Source organism: Nuphar pumila, chromosome 3 (genome assembly GCF_984573655.1).
Source record: "Nuphar pumila chromosome 3, dmNupPumi1.hap1.1, whole genome shotgun sequence".
In the NCBI taxonomy this organism is placed as follows: domain Eukaryota; kingdom Viridiplantae; phylum Streptophyta; class Magnoliopsida; order Nymphaeales; family Nymphaeaceae; genus Nuphar; species Nuphar pumila.
Window position 1 is genome coordinate 123890051 of NC_143251.1, and position 23876 is coordinate 123913926.

The 23876-nt window shown below is 37.6% G+C and overlaps 1 protein-coding gene across 2 annotated transcripts in view; it reads left to right on the forward strand.

Annotated features, from left to right (window-relative positions):
• The first annotated feature begins 235 nt into the window (after positions 1 to 235).
• Positions 236 to 23876, forward strand: part of LOC149843603 (ubiquitin-like-specific protease 1D) — a 128561-nt gene continuing 104920 nt past the window's right edge. For both annotated transcript variants that reach the window (XM_090001875.1, XM_090001876.1), the window contains exons 1-2: positions 236 to 708; positions 9328 to 9379. In XM_090001875.1, the coding sequence (XP_089858001.1) occupies positions 430 to 708; positions 9328 to 9379 (331 nt within the window). In that variant the 5' untranslated portion in view covers positions 236 to 429. The remainder of the gene's footprint in view (positions 709 to 9327; positions 9380 to 23876) is intronic.

A 23876-nucleotide genomic window follows, 5' to 3' on the forward strand; every position in this document is an offset into this window, starting at 1 on the left:
ATGTTATTTTATTATAAAATCATCATGTGCTACGTTGGCATATAAATTATTGCCGGTCCCAAGATATTCCTCCTTACACTTAGGAACACGTGAAATTGTGTTTAGGGAAGAACACACACCACCCTCTCCTCATTTTCCTAGTAGAATGCTGTTATTGTTTCCCGTCGTGAGTGAGGAAACAAAGTGATTTATATAAGCAACAAAACAAAAAAACAAAGTTGCCAGCTAAGTTCCCTCAACACTCCCAGGCCGACGGTCGAAGAAAAGGAAAGAAGCGCGAAAAGGCGAAAGAAAAGAAAACCGATCGGAGGAAAAAAAAGAAGGAAAGCGTGCTCCTCAAGATTTCACGGAAGGGTCAGACCCCATTCTCTCTCCTCTCCTCTGCAATCGTAGAAGAAGAAGCCGTCGCTTCGCTTCGTCGACCGATCGATGGAGAAGAGGCCGCTCAACCTCGATTGGAAGGATTTGGCGCCGAGGATCGGGGAGGGCGGCGGTATGGAACTGGAGGTCGTGAAGTCGAGTCGGTTCGCGCCCGAGCCTGATCAGAATGACGGCAATCCCGACTTCCTCACCGATCAGCAGCTCGATGAGAAGATCCAGAGGGTCCGGACATTGGCCGATAGCTTGTCTTTGCCCGACGGAGGGAAGAAGCTGCGGGTGAGGCTCAAGGCCTTGAAAAGCGAGAAGGAACGGCGGATATTGGAGAAGGTCATTGGATTTTGTTCCTTTTTTTTCCTTTTAGTGAATTATGTCCTGTTCGATTCTTTTTTCTTTTTGTGGGTTTAGGCTTTTTATGAGGCCGGATCTTTGCGTAGATATAGCGAATTAGTAAGCCTAATATTGATAATCGGTGCTGCCAATGTTAATACGATTCTGATGATTTTTGTTGCATGATCGTTGAACAATTGTTTATTCCGAATCCAAATTCTAAATTCTTGATAGGCGAATTGTGAGAAAACGATGATGATAGAAAACTGGAGGTTCTTGGGACAGGACAGTCTGCAAGTGCGCAACGATCTTCATGTTGCATTAGAGATGCGTTGCAAGCAGATTTTAGAAGGCTTTTAACTTTCGTGGATGCGGCTGCTTTTGAGTGTTAGAGACGAGGAAGTGAAGATGTCTGCAGGTTTATAGATAGCATGCGCATGTTTATGACTCAAGTAATTACAGTTCTCCCTGGCTCATTGTTCATTCTTGAGCTCGTCGCATATACGAAAACAATTCCTCTCCATAACCCCGCAACTAGTCCTCTCCGGCCATGAAGTAGACTCCATCAGCACAAGCCTGAATCTCCTTATTCGAAACATTGGAATTCATCTTTTTTCTCTTGCTTCTCTACCTGGGTCATCTTCCTCATTAGTTTCCCCCTCCCCCCTGCCATGTCAGGATTCCTGTGCATGCTCCCGAGGCTAACGGGGCAATCAATGGGTCTGGTTCATTCCCAAATCTCCAAGGGTGCATTGGACTTTTCGCCTCAATCCGTTAACCGACATAGCTAGCTGGCGGGAGCGATGTACACTGCAGAAATCAAGAAGATTGAGCCGCCTGGTATGCTAGGCCATAAAGCCAACCGAACTCTCTTCCACCACCCGCCCAGATCAACGGAAATAGATGGTTGATATGCGAGGACATCCGTCTTGGGTTGCTTTCATTGATGAAGATATTAGGGCCTTCAGTATTCATGGCTATAGAAATGACAAAATGCTTTCGCTATATGTTTATTCAATTTTCTTGGATCAAAGGTTGTCCTAGTCTTGCAGCCAAGGTTGTTGTTATTGTCATTTTTTAGCCACACGTGGTGTATATGCTATAATTGTGGCCACCACAGTCATTGAAAAGAAGAAAGTGAACATGTTCTACTGATTGTTGTTGTCTCAAGCTGGATTTCTGCCAAGAGGATGGCACTGCACCACCACCATATGTTTTCCAGCCTCCCCTTCTCCGGAAGATAGAAGATACAGATCGTTTTATCAGAAATGTGAATTTGAAGTCAAAGTTGGTTTTCTGATTTACACAAATGGTAGAATTGATCGCAATTCAAACCTCTTTATCATATAAATTGATTTTTTTGTGAATCATAAGGATCACAGAGTTGTTGTCTGGAGATATACGTTTCAGGAAGGATATAACTAGTCTCAGTTAGCAAGTTTAGTGTCTATCTTGTCAATTGGTGGAAGTTGTGTCCGGCAAGTGAGTGTAGGCTGTAGCATCCATTTACAGATACAATTGCTCATCCTCTCTTTTCTCTTTTAGGATTTTTAGGCACTCTTATAATCTTTCAGATTAGTCATGTATGTTACATTTGGCTATGACATTATTTGGACATTGTTTATGTTGCATTACATATTTCATAGGTAGTTCATGCAAAGACACATGGTGCACATATGTGCATGTGGATTACAACTTTGACATCAAGGTTGTATGGAGGTTAGTCAAATCCGTTTGCAATTTGACCTCTTTCTCCTGTAATAACATTCCAAGGTGCAGCACCTATTCATAGAAGTACAGATGTAGAGTGATTTTTTTAACACCCTTTGTTGTTCGTGAAGCAAGACATGCTAGATTCTTGAACTATTTCAAAATTTTAGATGTTGATGCCTGACCTGGGTATGCTTCCTCCAAATGATTGGTACAAGTGCAAATTTGGTTGCACCTCTGGAGTTCCTGTAAAACATGTAGTTCTTGCAATGCTGATCTGCTTGTCCTGAAATGGTAAATGTATATCATTTAATTGTTTGACTAGCATACTTTGGTTTTCTTGCTCGAAGACTTGAAATCACTGGGGAGCGTCCAAGATGTTTTGACTTGCTTGTGATAAGTTGTGTTTCTTGAAGTTGACTGTAAAATTGCCTACTATGAGGCTACAAGCATACAAGCACAAATACTTGACAAACAAGAGTGCACGAATGCACTTACTCCACACTTGCACAAATACGTAAAATACACAAAAGAGAGCAAGCATGCACTTAAGGCATGCACTTCAATAAAAGAGAAATGCTTGAGCCTCTCAAGCTTATAAAACAAAAGGGGGAACACCCCTATTTATACAAATGTAAAGGGCCACATGGGGGGGGGGGTCCCAAAGGAGTCGTTGGGGAGCCCCCAACGACTCTATTGGGGGGACCCCCAATGTGACACATTAAATAAAAATGAATAAAAATAAAAAATAAGGGAAAAAGAAAGAAAAGAAAAAAAGATTACAACATATTCCAAGTGGAATATGCGTAAAATGTGAAATTACAATAATACCTTTTTTGGGTAAAATAATAAATATATATATACTTATATATAGAGATACTTATAAATATATTTAGAATATGTATATGTATCTCTATGTATATAAGTATATATATACTTACAACATTGGTTTTAGAGATATATTTTAACACCCCCCCTCAAACTTATGGTGCGATAATCGCAAGTTTGTCAAGAAGAAAATGAAATCTGGGCGAGCAAAGAGCCTTAGTGAAGAAGTCCGATTGTTGATACTCAGACGTCACGTACGGGAGATCAATGACCTTCAAGTATTCTTTCCTGACATAATGGCAGTCTATCTCTATATGCTTTGTTCACTCATGAAAGGTGTGATTCTTGGCAATATAAATTGCACTTTTGTTGTCGCAATATAGCTTTGTTGGTTCTCTAATAAACACTCCCATATCTTCCAGAAGACGCTGAATCTATACAATTTTCATGGTAGTGGATGCCATGACTCTATATTATGCTTCGGTGGATGACAGAGAAACCTTCTGTTGCTTTTTACATCGCCATGAAATTAGAGACTCCCCTAAGAAAACACAAAAACCAGTGGTGGAGTGACAGTTATTAGGGTCACCTCCCCAATCAGATTCAGTTTAAGCAATTAACATTAATTCAGAAGAAGATAAAAATACTCTCTTATTTACGGTTCCCTTTAGATATCTAATAATGCGAAGAACAACACTCATATGAACGGTTGTGGGAGCATGCTGGAACTGACTAACTATGTGAATAGCATGCGACAAATCAGGCCGAGTGATGCTAAGATACATCAACGAGCCTACCAATTGCCTGTAAGGAGTAGGGTCGGTTAGAGGGATTCCGTCATCAATCTTCATTTTTGGTCCCACGACTTCAGGAGTGTCGCAGACTTTGTCATCAGAAATTCCTGACCTGTCAATAATCTCACAAGCAAGTTTAGACTGAGATAAAAAATAACCACGTCGAGAACAAGCAACTTCAATTCCAAGAAAGTATGTCAGAAAACCTAAATTTGACATCTCAAATTTTGAAGTCAAGACGAACTTAATACCCTTGATGCCTTGAACATCATCACCTGTAATTAACATATCATCAACATAGAGTAATAATATCACAATCCCTGCATCAGATTTTCTAGTAAACAAAGCAGTATCAGTATAACAAGAGGAAAATCTATTTTCCAGCATTACACTGGTAAATCTATCATACCAGACTTTGGGAGCCTGTTTCAAACCATAGAGAGCTTTTCGAAGGCGAAAAACTGTATCTTTAGGAATCTTCATGCCTGGTGGGGCATCCATATAAACTTCTTCGTTAAGATCACCATTCAAAAAATCATTTTTCACATCCATTTGAAAAATGTTTCAATTTTTAATAGACGCAATAGTGATAAGACATCTAACTGTAACCATTCGGGCTACATGAACAAAAGTTTTTTCATAATCAATACCATATTCTTGTCCATACCCTTTTGCGACTAAGCGAGCTTTGTATCTCTTCAGAGATCCATTGCTCTTAGTCTTAACCTTAAAAACCCAACGACAACCTATAGTTTTCTTTCCTATAGGTAGAGTTTGGAATTCCCATGTCTCAGCTTTCCTAAGAGCATTGAGTTCATTTTGCATAGCTTCTTGTCATTCTATACATTTTTTAGCTTCTTCAAAAATTCTTGGTTCAAAGTAAGAATGAATAGCGATAAGACACGCCCTATATCTGGGTGAAAACGAATCAAAAGAAATGAAACAAGTTGGAGGTCTCCTATTCCTTTCGGATCTTCTGTGGTCAATAGTGGGAACAAACTCACTATATTGATCAATAGCACTTCTGAAAGTATCTCGATTTCTACGAGAATAGGTTATAGGGTCACTTGAAATTCTACCTTTTTGGATATTAGGTGAGTTATATTCACCATCATCAACTCCATTTTCCTCATCATGTTTTGATGATACGTCATCATCATTAGGTATATCATCATCACTAGACAATAAGTCAAATAAGAAAGAGTAATCAATATTTTCTTGTTGAGAAACATTCTTTTCAAAGCCGCTTTCGTTTTCTAAGAATGTCACATTTCTTGAGACATATAACTTATCATTTCTAAGGTCATAACAACGAAACCCTTTTTGAGTTTTGGAATATCCAAGAAAGGCGCAAGGAATAGCCTTGGGAGAGAGATTGTCATTCTTATCTGTAAGTATAAAACACTTACAACCAAAGACCCGTAACCTATTATAATCAGGTTCTATCTTATGTAATACTTCAAAAGGAGATATCTTTCCCAAATTCCTAGATGGTAAGCGATTTATAAGATACACAGAAGCAAGAGCTGCTTCGGCTCAAAAGTTTTTAGGAATATTTTGGGATATAAGAAGGGTCCTAGTGGTCTCAATGATGTGCATATGTTTCCTTTCGGCCAACCCATTTTGTTGAGGGGTTTTAGGACAAGATCTTTGGTGAACAATACCACTATTTTCAAGGTATTTCTTAAATTGATTGGAGAGATATTCTCCTCTAGAATCACTTCTAAATATTTTTATGTTACTGTTGAATTGATTCTTGATCATTATGTGAAAAGTTTTAAAATACGAAAACACTTTCATGCTTATACTTAAGAAAATAAATCCATGAATATCTGAAAAAATTATCCACAAAATTACATAATAAGAAAAGCCTCCTTTTGAAACAACTGGTGCGGGTCCTCAAACATCTGAATGAACAATTTCGAAAGGTTTAGAAGAGAACATAGTTTTTTGTTCAAAAGACAAACTTCACATTTTTCCGAGAATACACTCTTTACAAGAAAACGAACTTTTACAGAGATCTTTTGCAAAATGTAAGTAAGACAACTTGGTGATATTAGGATGACCAAGTTTTTTGTGCCACACATTTACATCTTTGTGTCGGGCAACATTACAAAAAAAAATTTGGAACTTGAAGAGAGTCCATATAGTATAAGTCTCCCTTTCTAAAGCCTTCCCCAATCAATTTCCCGGATCGACAATCCTGTATTAAACATTTATCAAAAAAGAATTTAATATCGCAACCATGGTCCGAGAGTTGAGAAACAGAGAGAATATTTAAGTTTAGCTTAGGTATAAATCTAATTTTTGCAATAAAAAAATCTTGAGTTTCAAAATTACCTATGTCTTTAATTTCAAGAGAGGTTCCATCCGCAGTGGAAACAAAGGATGGAGAAATATTTTTTGAATAATCAGAAAGAGAATATATGTTTGGGGACGTATGAAAGGATGCACCGGAGTCCAAAAGCCAAAAAACTTTACCACGACGGCACCAGAGGTAGCTCCCTTGAGGAGAGGTTGAAGAGCTTCCACTATTTGACTTAGAGAGAGATGTCCACTTGAAGATGCCTCCTTTTGCGGTATACTGGTGGTGGCCATGGCTAGAAGCCTTTTCCATTTGGTACATATGGGTTTGATATGCCCGGGTTCTTTATAGAAATGACAAATAATTTTGTTATAGTCCTTTTCCCCTCTTTGACCACTATTCTCACCTTGATTTTGTGATTTAAAATGAGGAGGCTGATAGGTTTTTACATTGTTTTCGGGTCTTGATACAGCATTGACCCCATTTTTTTCTTCATAATTACAAGGAACAACAAGAACATTTGATCATTGTTTACTTAAACCCATACGGGTCTCTTCACCACTTAACTTGGTGAGAACATTTTCAAGAGAGGGAGGAGTAAAAGATGATAAAAGAGATGACCTTATTTGCTCAAATTCGGGCCTTAGCCCATTCAAGAAGTTGAAGAACCGATCTTCTTCAAGTTGCTTGTGACAGAGTTCTATTGCATCTCCACTCCATTTAGGCTCAAGCATAGCAAGCTCATCCAAAATAGAAGAAAGGTCGGTGAAATATTCTCTAATAGTCATGTCGCCTTGTTGAAGAGTAAGAGCTTTCTTTTGGAGGTAGTATTTATGTGATAGGTCTCTTGAGGTATATATTTTTTCAAGATAATGCCAAGCTTCCAAAGCTTTCTTGAACTTGATAATATTAGCATTAATCTTGGTTTCAACCGACTAGAAAATCCAAGAAATAATCTTAAAATTCTTCATTTCCCATTCGTCATGTTTCTTGGAGTAATCCTCAAGCTCTTTGGTTCTTTCATCTCCTTCAAGAATCTTGATTTCTCCATCTTTAACAATAGTAATCTTTGGTTTGGGTTCTGGGATTGTGCCTTGCACATAACCCCACAAACCCTTCCCTTTTATGTGGGCCTCCATGTTTTCGGCCCAAACATGATAGTTGGAGTCATTTAGTTTAAAGCCGAGAGCAAAGGAGAACTCTTTTTCGCCCATTAGAGAGTAATGATGGAAGAAGAAATACGTACCAAGAGGAAATCTTTAGGTTTTACTTGCACAAGATTCTTCTAAAATATTGGAGAAGCAAGATCCACCACTTCAATCTTCAAAACACCAATGACACACCCTGTTCGAGGCACTCAAAAAACAAAGAATCCCACGATCCTCTATCATCAACCTTACTATGATGCCATGTAAAATTGCCTACTAAGAGGCTACAAGCATGCAAGCACAAATACTTGACAAACAAAAGTGCACGAATGCACTTACACCACACTTGCACAAATATGTAAAATACACAAAAGAGAGCAAGCATGCATTTCAATAAAAGAGAAATGCTTGAGCCTCTCAAGCTTACAAAACAAAAGGGGGAACACCCCTATTTATACAAATGTAAAGGGCCACATTGGGGGGGGGGGGGGAGATGTGAAATTACAATAATACCCTTTTCAGGTAAAATAATAAAAAGATATATATATATATACTTATATATATATATATATATATATATATATATATATATATATATATATATATAGAGAGAGAGAGAGAGAGAGAGAGAGAGAGAGAGAGAGAGAGAGAGAGAGAGAGATACATATAGATATATTTAGAATATGTATATGTATCTCTATGTATATAAGTATATATATATATATACTTACAACATTGGTTTTGGAGATATATTTTAACAGTTGACATCATGGTAGAAGAGGTGGGCTGTCTGTATCTGTTCATATAGTATGAAGTTATGAACATTGCTAAACACTTGTTCTTTTTGGTTTGATGTGGGAGTGGCTAGTGAGGGTAGAGATAGGTGGTTAGGACCCCACCCTGTGAAATAATAGATGGCTGCATCTCCTGAAGCCCATTTGCTTTAGTTAGGGATCTGGGAAGTAGGCCCAATGATTTTTTTTTTGAATGTGTGAGGCTTGATTTTCACATACTTCATGTATTCATAAGTGCATGGGTGTTGAAGGCTGTCATTTCCATCTTCTTGTTATTGGATCTCTCACCTTTAGTCTCCTGTCTCCCGCTACTTTCTCTTGTAATTCTATCTTCATCAGAATGTCTTCTGTTGCCATTTTGCTTGTTCTGATTCTAAAGTGACTTTGCTCTGATATGTAGTTCTTTGGTCCTACTCAGGAAGTGCTCCCTGGTGAAATGATGAATCAGTGCTGCTGAAAATATGAAATTTTGTTCTGCCATGTGTGAGTCACGTGGCAAGCTATGTCACAGACTCCATTTTTACTCCCATGCTGTATCCCCTTATACACTAGTTATATTGGAATCTCCATAAAAATGGCTGTATCCCCATATCCACAGCCTTATTCATGTGACATAGACTGCAAGTGCACATTTGCTTGGATTTTGCATGAAAACGAATATTTTCTATGTGCAACAATCATGTCCTCTATATCTTTCATGGAAAAGAAGGAATGGAGAAGAAATGAACTGTATGCTTTTTGACTCTGCTGCAACTATCTTTCTTCTCTCTCAACTAGTTTTTGAATAGTTTCTCATCTGCTATATGATGTGCGCTTTTGTACATTAGACAAGGCAAACGAAAACTTCTATCAGGATAATGGTTCATCATGATAGACATTTCAAAGCAACTTTTATGGCACCCATGCAATATGTGCTTTGGGAGTTTTGCATGTCTGGTGACCTGATTTCGAAGAAATCCTGTTTCTTAAAAGTTTAGTATGCAATGGTAATCTTGGTCTGAGATAACTAATATTTAAACAATATTATCTTCTGTTCACAGGATTCCACTAGCTATGAGCAATCCACGCGAATGGATCACCTGAGAAGCAAAGGTAAAAATTTAAAATTGGGGCATTTTCTTATTATTAGGTTTCTATTTTTACTCACACAGAAATGCGTAATCAATCGTGCATTTCTTTTTTTTTCCTGGGAGGAAGTACTCTGCGAAGTCATAGGAGTAGAAGGTTGTTTCAGCATTTCTGTCAATGTTGTCCTCTTGGTATTGCCCAATAAACTTTCTTGATTTGGATCAATTGTAAACTTGTAGAGAAAGGATGATGACCAACCATGTTTTGCGAATGACCCCCAAGACACGTATCACATGTCTGTTGAACACACATGTCAAGGATCATGTTACTGAGAGAAGTATAATAATATTTCCTACACACAGTTAGGGCAGTATTCATCATTTGTATCTGGTTGTTCTTCAGTGTATCACTGCCATGGATAACACAATGTTACATTTATTTAATATCAGTTTTCAAAATGCCCTGTAAATAAAGCTCCATTAGTGCTTCCTCACTAGAGATCTCCTCATTCTTTTGAAACTTAGGCAAGGTAACCACAAAATTTTTATATAGATATATGCATATACATCCATATTTACCTGCATGTATACACGTAATGGACATATATATGGACATTCATACGCATGGAACTATGTACTCAAACACATCATATTAGCTTCTAAATTTTTGCTTTGAAATCATTATTAGATTTCCAATACCATAAACAGCTCATTAATATAAGTTTACATATAAAGTTACATGAAACTTTGCCAATAGATCTCACTTCAAATAAAGTCTAATCCTGAGATTAGATATTGTATGCATTAAATATAACATACAATCATTATTTATTTTCTGTAAGGAAATAATTTGTGGTGGTGGTTCTGTTTGGTCGGGGCAAGTTCCCCTCTGGTCTCCGGTATTATAGAGAGTGAAAGCATCACCAAGATGGAGGAATTTGCCTAAAACTTGAATGTGACCTTGTACAAATTTTCTTGAATACTCCGTATTGTATTTTATGAAATGACAACAAGTATTTCTTAATAAAATCTATTTCAAAAACAATTTAATCATTTCAAAATGAATAAGATGGCTTCATTAGTTACACAGATCTATATTATAGTTTAATAATGCAATCTCAGTTTCGAATTAAACACAAAAAAATTGTAGGTGGACGTGCACTTAGGTTGACAATCCTTTCTGTGACCATGTAATCCAGCTCAAATTTCTTAACCGAATTGGTGCATGATGTTTATCAGACAAGATGCTTTTAGTCATCCTTCATTCATGCAAGCTTGACTTTTTCACATGATAGGTTGAGCGAATGTATATGCACAAAAAATATAGTACTCAAGGCACTTTAGCTAACTTTTGTGAACAAGATCCATAATTGTATGATCTCAATGTCAGCATCTTTTATTTATTTTTTGTTATTTATGGATCTCAGTTAACGTAACCCATGGTAAGTGCCCATCTGCAATGCGAATATCTGCCAGTTTTGAAATTGCATAGAGAATTTTCCTTGCACATGATCTTACTAAATTATTCTATCAAAAGATGCACTATACACCTTTAGTTCAGTTGGGAGCCCATAGAACAAAGTTTTCACTTGCCACTTGGATTGAAAGAGATGAAAGTTCATGAACATTTAAGTATAAACCATAACATTGTGAAGTTCTTTTTTATACCAGCATCATTGTTTCTTCTTTGTACTGTTGCCATGTTTGTAACTTGAGATCATCATGGACATGTTTACAATGTTGTTAGTATCGTTGGCCAAAAATCAATGCGAAACCGAGCTGATTTGGATTATTTTTAAATAAACTTTAAAAATAATTTAAAATAGTTGTTTAATATTTTGAATATTATTTTAATATTTTTTGACATGTCATTGACGGTTAAAAATTATCCGATTCAGCTCAATTTGGTTCGAAATCTGAATCGATTTCAATACGATTCTGACAACATTGCATGTTTACCATATGTAAAAACTAGTTGATGAAGTTTGTTTGGTGGAAGAATTCCACATTGTTTTTGGCATTTACAACTGATTCTAAATTGAGATATTGCTCTCATATGAAATATACTGCATGATACCCCATAGATGATGCCAGACTCACTACTACCAATGAAATACCAGTTTGCAGCATGATAATATATCATTTGCTTGCTTGTGCACTCATTTGCATGATCTCTTATACTAATGTTGCTATGCTTAATGCCACCAAGGTCTTGTACATTTGGTCCATAATCCATAGTGTCTTCTATTTAGCTTATCATTATATATTTATGCTCAGAGTTTTGATATTTTCTCTCAACGATCAAGAAACTTAGTGTGTTTTTGAGATTCAAGATAAAGCTTTAACTAATCTTACTACTGACCAGAGTTGCCAGTCGGGGAAGCGGGGAGTGAGGCACTTCAAAAATGTTAGGAAGCGGGAAGCGCGGGACGACTTAGAAGCGAATCAGGAATCGTCTCGGAAGCGAGAAGAGAAGCGAACTGGAAGTGACTTAGGAAGCGACCTATGAAGCGAGGGGGAGGCGAGGGGAAAGCAGAAAAAGAGAAAAAAGAAATAAAAATAAAAATGAAAACACAAAAAAAGAAGAAAAAAGAAGGGGAAGCGAGCTTCGAAGCACGCTTCCCAACACGTTTCGGAAGCACCATATTTCACGCTTCCGAAATGCGCTTCGGCTTCCCCATGTCCTATGGCGCTTCCAGTAACCCTGCTACTGACTATATCCGGATCGAAGTATTCCCCTAGTTTTTCTCATGACACTATCTTTTCCTTCTTTAACTCTATAAACCTATATCAAAATCGTCACCACAGTTGGCATTAATTATGCGATCATGGGTATGCAAAACGCGTCAAAGATATGTTTGTCAATTATCTTAGGCCTACCCTTTTTGTCTTCTACATGGTCTGGCATGCTTTTCGAATATTTTTCTGTTTAATGATGATTTTGAAGGCATCAGGTGTTCAGCTTCTATTAGAATGAACATGCAAGTTTGATCATGGTGGATACTGGATATTCAATGTCATGAGCATCATTTAACCTCCATTGCTCATTACTACATTTCTTGAGAAGCCAATATGGATATTTTTGTCCTATTATGTAACTTACCTTCTTTGCTTTGCTGTTGGCATTTGATATCTGTTAAAATGTAAAACTGTACATATATGTATATATAATAATATTATATTATTATATATATATATATAAATACATTTTTCATTTCTTTCTTTTCTGTAATTTTTTCCTTTATTTTTATTTTTTGTCTTTATGTCATCTAGTTCAGTTTGAACTAGAATGACTGTTGCTAGTCAAGTCCTGTCCAGACTTGACTAGCAATAAAGCTGTTGGACTGACACAGTCCAACAACTCTTAATAGAGCTGTTGGACTGACACATTCCAACAACTCTAAATAGAGCTGTTGGACTGTGCCCAACAGCTCTATTGAGTCCTCTTTCAGCTGTGTATATAAAGGGGTGCAGCCCCTCTTGTATTTGACTCCAATGCTTCTTAAGCAATTGGTTTTTCATATCAATAAAGAATACATTTTTATTTTTATTTTGTTTCCAGTTATACCCTTTTTAAGGGTTATGCTTTAGTGTCATTCTTGACACTTGCTCTTGTTAATCTAAGCTCGTGTTTCGAAGATCCCCATTTCATTTCATGGTATCAAAGCCGCGGAAGTACTAAATCTTGAGGAAAAGCTGCTTCGGTTTCCGTGCCCGTTTGCAAAAGTGTTCGCCACTTGAAGATAAGTGTTTTATCACTTCATTGGAGAAGATTTCACATCTTGTTGTATTGTTTTTTTTTTCTTTCTTTTTCATTTTCCTTCTTGTTTCTCTTCTATCCCTATTCTTTCTCTCCTTGTAATCGATGGATGACAATGATAAAGTCACCATCATGCCTATGAAACTAAGCGATACGAACTATGTAACATGGGCTTCAATCATGAAGCACCATATATGCGGAAAAGGCTTATGGGGGATTGTGGATGGTTCCGATTCGGAACCTAAGCTATCTCTTACTAAAAAGGAGGGAGATAAAGAGGTCCCTCTATCGGAAGAAGAGAAAATCAAGGCTATTGCCTCATACGAGAAGAAATGGAAAGAATGGAGAATATCTCATGCGAAGATAATGTCATGGCTTATCAATAGCGTTGACATTAAAAAATGCTCAAGTCTTGCCAAATTTGATCATGCCGATAAGGCATGGGAATACCTTAAGAATATGTATTCCCTTAAAGATATTGCACACGTGTGCAACCTCCAAGAAAAAGTTCGAATGATGACACAAGGAGACAAAACTATTCGTGAATATTACAATGGGTTGTCCGAACTTTGGGAAGAACTTTCCATTTTAGAACCAAAGTGGCATTGTGCCGAAGACATCGAGCTTCGTCAGAAACAACTTGATGCTGAACATTTTTACCAGTTTATCACTGGATTAAGGCCGGAATTTGAAACCACTAAATCGGCACTACTTCACCGGGGAAAAATTCCTTCTATTGTTGAAACTATTGAAGAGTTAACAATGGAAGAAAATCGTCTCCGGAAAGGTTCTTTAAAAATTGAAGATGATTCTGTTTTAGCCGTGTCTAGACCAGGGAATCATGTTCGATCATATAGGCCTCCTCACTTTAACCGACAAAATGGTGACTATGATAAGAAGAAAGTTATTTGTCATCACTGTCATGAACCGGGACACTACAGACCACAATGTCCCAAACTTAAGGAGCTGAGAGAAAAAAGAGCTGCAATTGTTGGATCGGAGCCTAAAGATCAGGATGCACCAGTTTCCCTGACCCAACTAATGGAGATTCTTCAGCCTCTCATCAAAGGTGCCTCTTCCTCATCTGAAGCTTCAACCGGCGCAGCAGCCTCATCTTTTTCTGATCTAGGTAAAATTTCTTGGCTTCTTGACTCTGGTGCATCTTTTCATATGACCCCAAATAATCAAAGTCTATCCAAATGTGTTAAAAATAAAACAAGTGTGTCAAAGGTCTTTACTGCTGATGGGACTTTTCTTGAAATAGAAGGAATAGGAAATTTTGAAAAAATTTATAAAACAAAAAAATTTTTTATTCCAGAAATTAGACATGTTCCCAAATTAAATTTAAATCTTTTATCTGTATCTCAAATTTCTGATTATGGGTGTAATATTTCTTTTTCTTCTCATGGTTGTTGGGTACAGGATCGTCAGTCAGGCAAGCTGATTGAGGAAGGCCATAGAGAAGGAGGACTCTATTACATGGATTTTTTGGAAATGCCGAAGAAAGCTTTTTGTTATAATATTCAAAAAATAGAGTTGAAATTGTGGCATAAGAGACTTGGTCACCCACATATAGCCAAAATCCAACATTTTCCAAATCTAGGGAAATTTTGTAACTCTGAATCATTTGATTGTAAAGATTGTATTTTCGGCAAAATGAAAAGATTACCATTTCAGAACAGAACCTTTTTCTCTTCAAGACCACTTGAATTAATACACTCGGATGTTTGGGGTCCTGCACCAGTAATTTCTAAAGGAGGATTTGTTTACTATGTTATTTTTGTCGATGATTTCTCCCGACATACGTGGATGTACTTTCTCAAACATAAGTCTGAAGTATTTTCATACTTTCAAACTTTTCATAATATGGTTAAAAACAAGTTTCAAAATGATATTACTATTTTTCGCACAGATTCAGGGGGAGAGTTTTTATCCACAGATTTTCAAAATTATCTTAAATTGCATGGCATCACACATCAAAGATCTTGTCCTTATACACCTCAACAAAATGGACTGGCAGAACGAAAACATCGCCATATTATAGAAACCACTAGGACTTTATTAATAGCAAATCAAGTCCCGAAAGACTTTTGGGCAGAAGCTGCCTTAACTGCACCTATTTCATTAATAGGATGCCATCTTCTTCGTTACAAAATATCACTCCCATTGAAAAACTTATGAACATTTCTCCAGACTACTCTAGATTAAGAATATTTGGGTGCAAATGTTTCATATTTACTGACAAAAATGATAAACTTTCCCCTCGTGCGATTCCCTGTGCCTTTTTAGGATATGCTGAAAACCAGAAAGGTTATAGATGTTTTGACTTCAAAAATAATAAACTATATGTGTCTAGAAATGTTTCCTTTCTTGAAAAGGAGAGCTTCTTTGATTTTAGAAAATTAAAAGACGTCACTGAGTACTCCTTTTTGCTAGATCTAACATCAACATTTGATGAATATGACCTTGACTGTAACTTTGATGATAATCAAAGAATTATTGATCTTAATGTTGAAAATGAAGAAGTTCATAGAGATACTAGTATTCAATATTCCAGGCGACAAGAGTCTAATCCTCCATGTGCACTTGAGAAATATTCTAACATTCCAACTAGACAATCATCCCGAATCTCGAGGCCTCCAGGAAAGTTTGTATCATACGAGTCTTTCTCACCCACATATAGGGCAGTTATTGCATTAATTCACTCATATGAAGAACTATCCACATATTTTCAAGCAAAAAATGATATCAAATGGATAGAAGCCATGAAAGCTGAATTAGATGCACTTGAAAAGGCTTCTACATGGAATATTCAAGATCTTCCTCCAGGGAAGAAAACTATAGGATGTGGATGGGTTTATAAAATTAAAAGAGTGATGGTACTCTTGAAAGATATAAAGCCCGTTTAGTAGCCAAAGGTTATGCCCAAGAATATGGGATTGATTATGAAGAAACCTTTGCTCCGGTGGCTCGTATGACTACTGTCCGAACCTTAATTGCCTTAGCTTCTATCAAAAAATGGTCTATTTTTCAAATGGATGTTAAAAATGTTTTTTTAAATGGAAAGCTAGTTGAAGAAGTATATATGGAACCCCCTCCTGGTCTAAGTATTCCTAAGGGTAAAGTCCTTCGCTTAGAAAAAGCTCTTTATGGACTTAAACAAGCACCAAAAGCTTGGTATGATAGGTTTAGTCGTGTTATGATTGATATTGGTTTTCAATTCTGTTTAACTGACACTGCTTTGTTTATTAAGAATTCTGATGCAGGGATCATTGTGCTTCTTCTCTATGTGGATGATATGATCATCACCGGAAGCGATAAACAGGGAGTTGAAACAATCAAAACACTTCTTAAATCTCATTTTGAAATGACTGATTTGGGCTTGTTGAGATATTTTTTAGGCATTGAAGTTGCTTATTCTCCTAGAGGATATTTATTATCTCAGACTAAATTTGCTTTTGATATTGTTTTCAGGTCTGGTATTACTGATGATAAGAAAGTTGACACTCCAGAAGTTGTTAATGTTAAAATGAAGATTGATGATGGAGAACTTCTTGCAGACCCTACTCCTTACAGACAGCTTGTCGGGGCACTTTCCTATCTATCCATTACCAGACCAGATATAGCACATGCTGTTCATACAGCAAGTCAATTTCAACATGCTCCTACTTCTGTTCATATGGGAGCAATCATGCGTATTATCAGATACATCAAGTCCTCTTTTTCACGAGGACTTTTCTTATCTTCCTCCTCTTCTCTTGATTTAATTGCATATACTGATGCTGATTGGGGAGGTGATCCCAATAACAGACACTCAACCACTGGCTTTTGTGTCTTTTTAGGGGAATCATTAATCTCGTGGTGTAAAAAGCAACAGAAGGTATCTCTCTCATCCACCGAAGCTGAATACAGAGCCATGGCAACCACGACCATGGAAGTAGTTTGGCTCCGACGACTGCTTGCTGACATGGGAGCTGAAGCAACAAAGGCTTCACAAATGTGTTGTGACAACAAAAGTGCGATCTACATTGCCAGTAACAGAACATTTCACGAACGCACCAAACACATCGAAATGGATTGTCACTACGTCAGAGAGGAATATCTACACGGGATAATTGATCTGCCATATGTCACTTCAGAATATCAGTTAGCAGACTTCTTTACAAAGCCTCTCGCTACTCCCCGATTTCACTTTCTCTTAGACAAACTTTCGCTCATTGTATCGTAAGTTTGAGGGGGAGTGTTAAAATGTAAAACTGTACATATATGTATATATAATAATATTATATTATTATATATATATATATATAAATACATTTTTCATTTCTTTCTTTTCTGTAATTTTTTCCTTTATTTTTATTTTTTGTCTTTATGTCATCTAGTTCAGTTTGAACTAGAATGACTGTTGCTAGTAAGTCCTGTCCAGACTTGACTAGCAATAGAGCTGTTGGACTGACACAGTCCAACAGCTCTTAATAGAGCTGTTGGACTGACACATTCCAACGGCTCTTAATAGAGCTGTTGGACTGTGCCCAACAGCTCTATTGAGTCCTCTTTCAGCTGTGTATATAAAGGGGTGCAGCCCCTCTTGTATTTGACTCCAATGCTTCTTAAGCAATTGGTTTTTCATATCAATAAAGAATACATTTTTATTTTTATTTTGTTTCCAGTTATACCCTTTTTAAGGGTTATGCTTTAGTGTCATTCTTGACACTTGCTCTTGTTAATCTAAGCTCATGTTTCGAAGATCCCCATTTCATTTCAATATCAACTTATCTGGTTGGACATTTTAGCATGACTTCATATGCAATTTCTCCATCTGATGGTTCCATTTATTTGGCTGTCTGCACATGAATTGGAAGGAAAATTGGTAGTTAGAAATCATAGATAAATTCAATGGCTGATAAATGACTTTCACTGTTCAACTTCTACTCGCCTATTGTTTTTCAATTATTATATATTCCAGAAATGCAATGATTTTTAGGCTGTGCTCATGTTCATAATTTTGTTTTTTATTTGTGCATGTGGTGTGCTGGAACTATGTAGCTAGAAAGTGATAAGGTGTTCAGACATTTTCATTCTTATGATAGTATTAGGTTTTCAAGTTTTCTACATGTACACATATCATAGTCACAAATATCGGTATCGGCTATATCTTGGCAAGGCTATTTCTTGCGATATTATAGGTTTGGTGATAAATCTTGAAAAAATCTTGGGGCATAAAAGAATGAAAAGAAGAAGAAAATATCATGTTTAGATAATAAAGATACATATAGTAAAAAAAAAATGCAAAATAAAGAAGAAAAACACATTAAGATGTAGAAAATAAGTAAAAACAGTAAATAATTGATAATATCACAATATTATCATGAGAATATCACGATATTATCAAATTGGTGATATTTTCAAAATATCGCAGTATTTTACCTATAAGATCGTTTGCTGAAAATACAGTGATAATATCACAATATTTTGAAGATATCACTGATATCTGTGACTATGATATATGTAAGAATCTGAATAAGTCTTCAAGATAGAGCGCCTTCAAGCTTTGGAGAACAGTCTTCAATCTGAAAATCAAAGTAATAAAAGAGAAGAGATGAAAGGAAGAGAGGAGGGAGACGCCAAAAGGAGAGAGAAAAGTAGGGCACGTAATGTCTGTGTCCCTCTTTAATTATGTATATATAGGATCTTCCTCCTCTAAACAAAATACATGAAAACATTACAAGATTTACAAGTATGCCACCGCCCATATGGGGGGGAGCATACGTATGGATATGGATCCCATATTGGATCCATATCCAAGACAAATACAATTCTAACATCCCCCCTCAAGTTGTGCATGAGTTTTCATCATGCCCAACTTGTTCTTCAAATGCCAAAACTGTGATCCAGTGAGTCCTTTGGTGAAAAGATCAGCAACTTGCTCAGAAGTATGTATATATGCAGGGGAGATTTCCTCATCTTCTATTTTCTGACGAATGAAATGTTGATCAATCTCAATATGCTTTGTACGACTGTGAAGTATGGGATTGAATGAAATTTTAATGGCACTCTGATTGTCAACCAACACGGAAGACTGAGCAATAGGAAGAGATAATTCCCCAAGGAGGTGACGAAGCCAAGTAGCATCAGCAGTGCCAGCAGCCATGGCCCTATATTCAGCTTCTGTGCTGGATTTTGCAATGGCGCGTTGTCTGCGACTACTCCAACAGACAAGGTTAGAATTGAGAAAGACACAATAGCCAGAAACAGATCGGCGTTCATCATGGTCGCCTCCCCAATCAGCATCAGTGTAAGTAGAGATAATATGACCATCCACAGTAGGAGACATGCGTTTATAAGTAAGTCCATCGCCAATAGTCCCCTTGAGATAACGTAAGATACGCTTGACAACTTCCATATGAGTGTCTGTGGGAGCATGCATAAATTGGGAAACTTGATTGACAGCATATACAATGTCGGGCCGAGTGAATGTCAGATATTGAAGTTTCCCAACAATACTGCGATAAAAGGTCGGATCAGGATATGCAGGACTGCCATCTGAAACGTTCAACTTTGCATGCAAAATGCTGGGCGTGTTAATGGGCTTACAATCAGTCATACCAGAGGAGGTGAGAATATCAAGTGCATACTTGTGTTGGGAAAGAGTGAGAGAGTCATCAGTCCTGTCTAATTCAACACCCAAGAAGTATCTGAGGTCCCCGAGATCCTTCATTTTGAAGTGTTGTTCCAACACCTCTTTGACTTGAACGATGTGAGAGGAAGTATTACCCGTGAGAACTATGTCATCCACATATATCAATAACCAAGTAGTGATCCCTCCTTTGTGATAGATAAATAGAGAATGATCAAGGGCACTCTTCTGAAAACCAGCTTCTTGAATGTGAAGGGAGAACCTTTCAAACCATGAACGAGAAGCCTGTTTTAACCCATATAATGACTTGTGCAACTTGCATACCCATAAATTAGAATCATTAGTAGCATATCCTGGAGGTTGTTCCATGTAAACGTCCTCTTTGAGGAAACCATGAAGAAATGCATTTTTGACATCAAGTTGATGTAATGGCCATCCAAGAGTAACTGCAAGAGAAAGAATAACTCGAATGGTACTCATCTTAACAACAGGGCTGAAAGTCTCATCATAATCTTCGCCATGTTGTTGAGTGAAACCTCTAGCCACAAGTCGAGCTTTATACCTATCAATACTGCCATCTGGTTTATATTTGATTTTATAAACCCATTTAGACCCAACAACATTCTTATCCCTTGGCCGTGGAACGACTTCCCATGTTTGACATTCATTCAAGGCTTCCATTTCTTCATTCATATCTTCAATCCAACAGGAATTTTTAGAGGCTTGAGAATAACACTTTGGTTCAGTCTGTTTATGCAAACTGGTCATAAAAAGCTGAAAATCCAAAGTGAAAGTGTCATAGCTTACCCATTTATCCATGGGATGCCTCACTCGAGTGGACCTTCGTGGATGGGAAGGAACAATGGCAGAATCAGTAGTAGAGGCAGGAGTGCGACGAGAATAAACCAAGCCAGAAAACCTGTCTAAAGGAGGATCATCCATCTGGGCATCAGACATATCTGCTTCAATGTGAGTACTGTCATAAGGGGCTGGGAAGGTGGTCGGTTGAATCCCATCGCCTAAGATATCAGCACATAACCATGGATCATACAGTCTGGACGCTGAATCATGAAGAGCCTTAGAAGAAGTGTGAAACTTCAACCTGAGTTCATCAAAAACAACATGTCTTGAAATATGTATACGACCTGTTAGGGGATTATAACACCTATAGCCTCGATAGTGATCTGCATAGCCCACAAACTGACACATAACAGCCCGAGCTTGAAGTTTGTTCCGGAGGCTGGAATCAACATGAACATAACAAATGCATCCAAAAATCCAAAGCTCATCATACTTAGGATGCTCATGATTCAAAAAGAAGAAAGGAGATTTCCCTGCGAGAAGAGCTAAAGGCAATCGATTTATAACATAAACAGCCGTGTGAAATGCCTCAGTCCATAGAGTCATAGGGAGATCAATGTCATGGAGCATGCTTAAGGCAGACTCTACAATGTGCCGGTGCTTGCGTTCTGCAATGCCATTTTGCTGTGGTGTGTGTGGACAAGATATCTGTCTAGTGATGCCATGATTTAGCAAGTATTCAGTAAATTCAGATGATAAATATTCACCACCACCATCACATTGAAAATGCACTATGTTGGATGAAAATTTGTTTTGAATGAGGGCATGAAATTGAGTGAACAGATGGAACACTTCAGACTTGTGTTTTATGAAGTGTATCCATGTATAGCGAGAAAAAGAATCAACAAAGATGACATAGTATCTACTGCCGGAAGAAGATGAGACAGGAGCTGGTCCCCAAACATCAGAGTAAATCGTCTCAAACAATTTAGAAGCTCTTTTATTGATGGAATTAAAAGGGAGGGCATAACTCTTACAAAGTTGACAACTTGAGCACATGCCTGACTTATTAACAGGACTCAAACTGGATTTGTGCAACAATCCATCCATAACAAGACTAGAAATAAAAGAATGACTACAATGGCCTAATCGATTATGCCAAACAGAGGGCATATCAATTTGAGTCAAATTGACTTCATTCAGACTAATAGGAAAGGAAACAGGTGGACTGGACTTGGACACTGGAGGAGCTTCTTTGAGGACGTACATGTTGCCTTCACGAGTTCCTTCAGCGAATATCGTCTTGGTGAGAGGATCCTTGACAAAAACAGAGGAAGGAGTGAATTCAACTGATGAGGAAGAGTCATCAATGAGTTTAGATACTGAAATAATGTTTTTCTTGACATTAGGGAAAACTAAAACATTGTGTAAAGGAAGAGAAGTATGCGGCAAAGAAACATATGCATTTCCAATGTGAGTAATTTTGTGATGAGTGCCATCACCTGTAACTATAGAACCTTTTGCTAAATATGGAGAAGCACTAGAGAGTTTACCTGCATCATCTGTCACATGAGCGGCAGCACCAGAATCCACATACCAGACACCATCATCATTTTGCTTGAGATTCAGGTTGGACATAGCTGTCATTAGGAGTTGTTGTGCATCGGGCGTGAAGGAGAAGGAAGACGATCTAGAAGTGGTAGAGGGGGTGGGCCTGTGATCACGTCGACCTCCCTTGGCTTTGTTTTGAGGATTGTGCCAACATTCAGATTTAACATGTCCTCTCTTGTTGCAATAGAAACATGTAGGGATACGCTTTGGCATGTTAACAGGAGTACTGCCCTGAGGAGTAGGAAGAATACCCTTTCCTTGGCCGGATGTGTGAGCCCAAGTATGTGCACGTTGTCCTGACATACCATGTGTAGAAGTAACTAAAACACTAGTTGAAGTAGAAAGGGAAGCATCATGCCTGTGAACTCTACTAGCCTCATGCTGGATCAATTTTGCCTTTAGGTCTTCAAAAGAGGGTAAAGTAGGAAGAACCTCTAGAGCAGTGCAAAATATATCAAATTCTGACCCTAGTCCATTGAGGGCCTGTTGAACTTTATCCTTGTCTGAAATAGGATGACCAATAATGGCAAGTTGATCGCTGACATTTTTAATCTCATAGAGATACTCAAGTACAGATCTGGAGCCTCTATTGATGCTTTGAAATTGACGCTTCAATTGGAGATATCTAGCTTCTGAAACTTGAGAGTATGTATTTGCAAGCATATTCCATAATTGAAAAGCTGAGATATCATCATCTATACCTGCAAGCACTTCTTCAGAGAGAGTAGAAGTAATATAAGCAACTAAAGTCTGATCATGTGCCATCCATACGGCATATGCCGGATTAGGGATATTATCTGTAGCAGTCACCGAACTAGTAGCATCCTTTGTTTCACACAAAATCGATTCAGGCGGGACTGGAGTAGAGCCATCAATGTGACCATATAGACAATGACTTTTAATGAAAGGGACTATTTGACGTTTCCACGTCAAATAGTTGGAATGGGTTAACTTTTGGGAGATGAGTTGGGAGAGGAAACTCGAAGAGAGAGCAGACATGGTTGTGCTGATATAATGCTGGAATGTAAGATTAAAGAAGCACCATTTGACGTGAAATAGCGAAAAGCAATCGAAAAAGAGATAGCACGCAGGAAAACAACATGCAGGAAGGAGGGCAGAGATTCTAGCAAGAGGTCACGTATCAAAAACCAGTATGCATAAAAGAAAATCACCAAGATGAACACAGAACACAAGAGAATAACAATCAGAATAGACACAGACAGTATGTTTTGACGTGGACAGAAAAAAAAAATTAGGGTTAGGGTATTTCTGTGTTTATATTGACGCAGACAGAAAAAGAGGTATTAGGGTTTGGGTATTTCTGCGTCTATGTTGACGCAGGCAGAGTATTACGAACGAGGGAGAAAAAAAATGACGGCAGAAATAACGACTTTAGGGTTAGGGTAGAGAAGACAGATTTGGGAATTTGGATTACCAGGTGACGTTCCGCTTTGATACCATGTAAGAATCTGAATAAGTCTTCAAGATAGAGCGCCTTCAAGCTTTGGAGAACAGTCTTCAATCTGAAAATCAAAGTAATAAAAGAGAAGAGATGAAAGGAAGAGAGGAGGGAGACACCAAAAGGAGAGAGAAAAGTAGGGCACGTAATGTCTGTGTCCCTCTTTAATTATGTATATATAGGATCTTCCTCCTCTAAACAAAATACATGAAAACATTACAAGATTTACAAGTATGCCACCGCCCATATGGGGG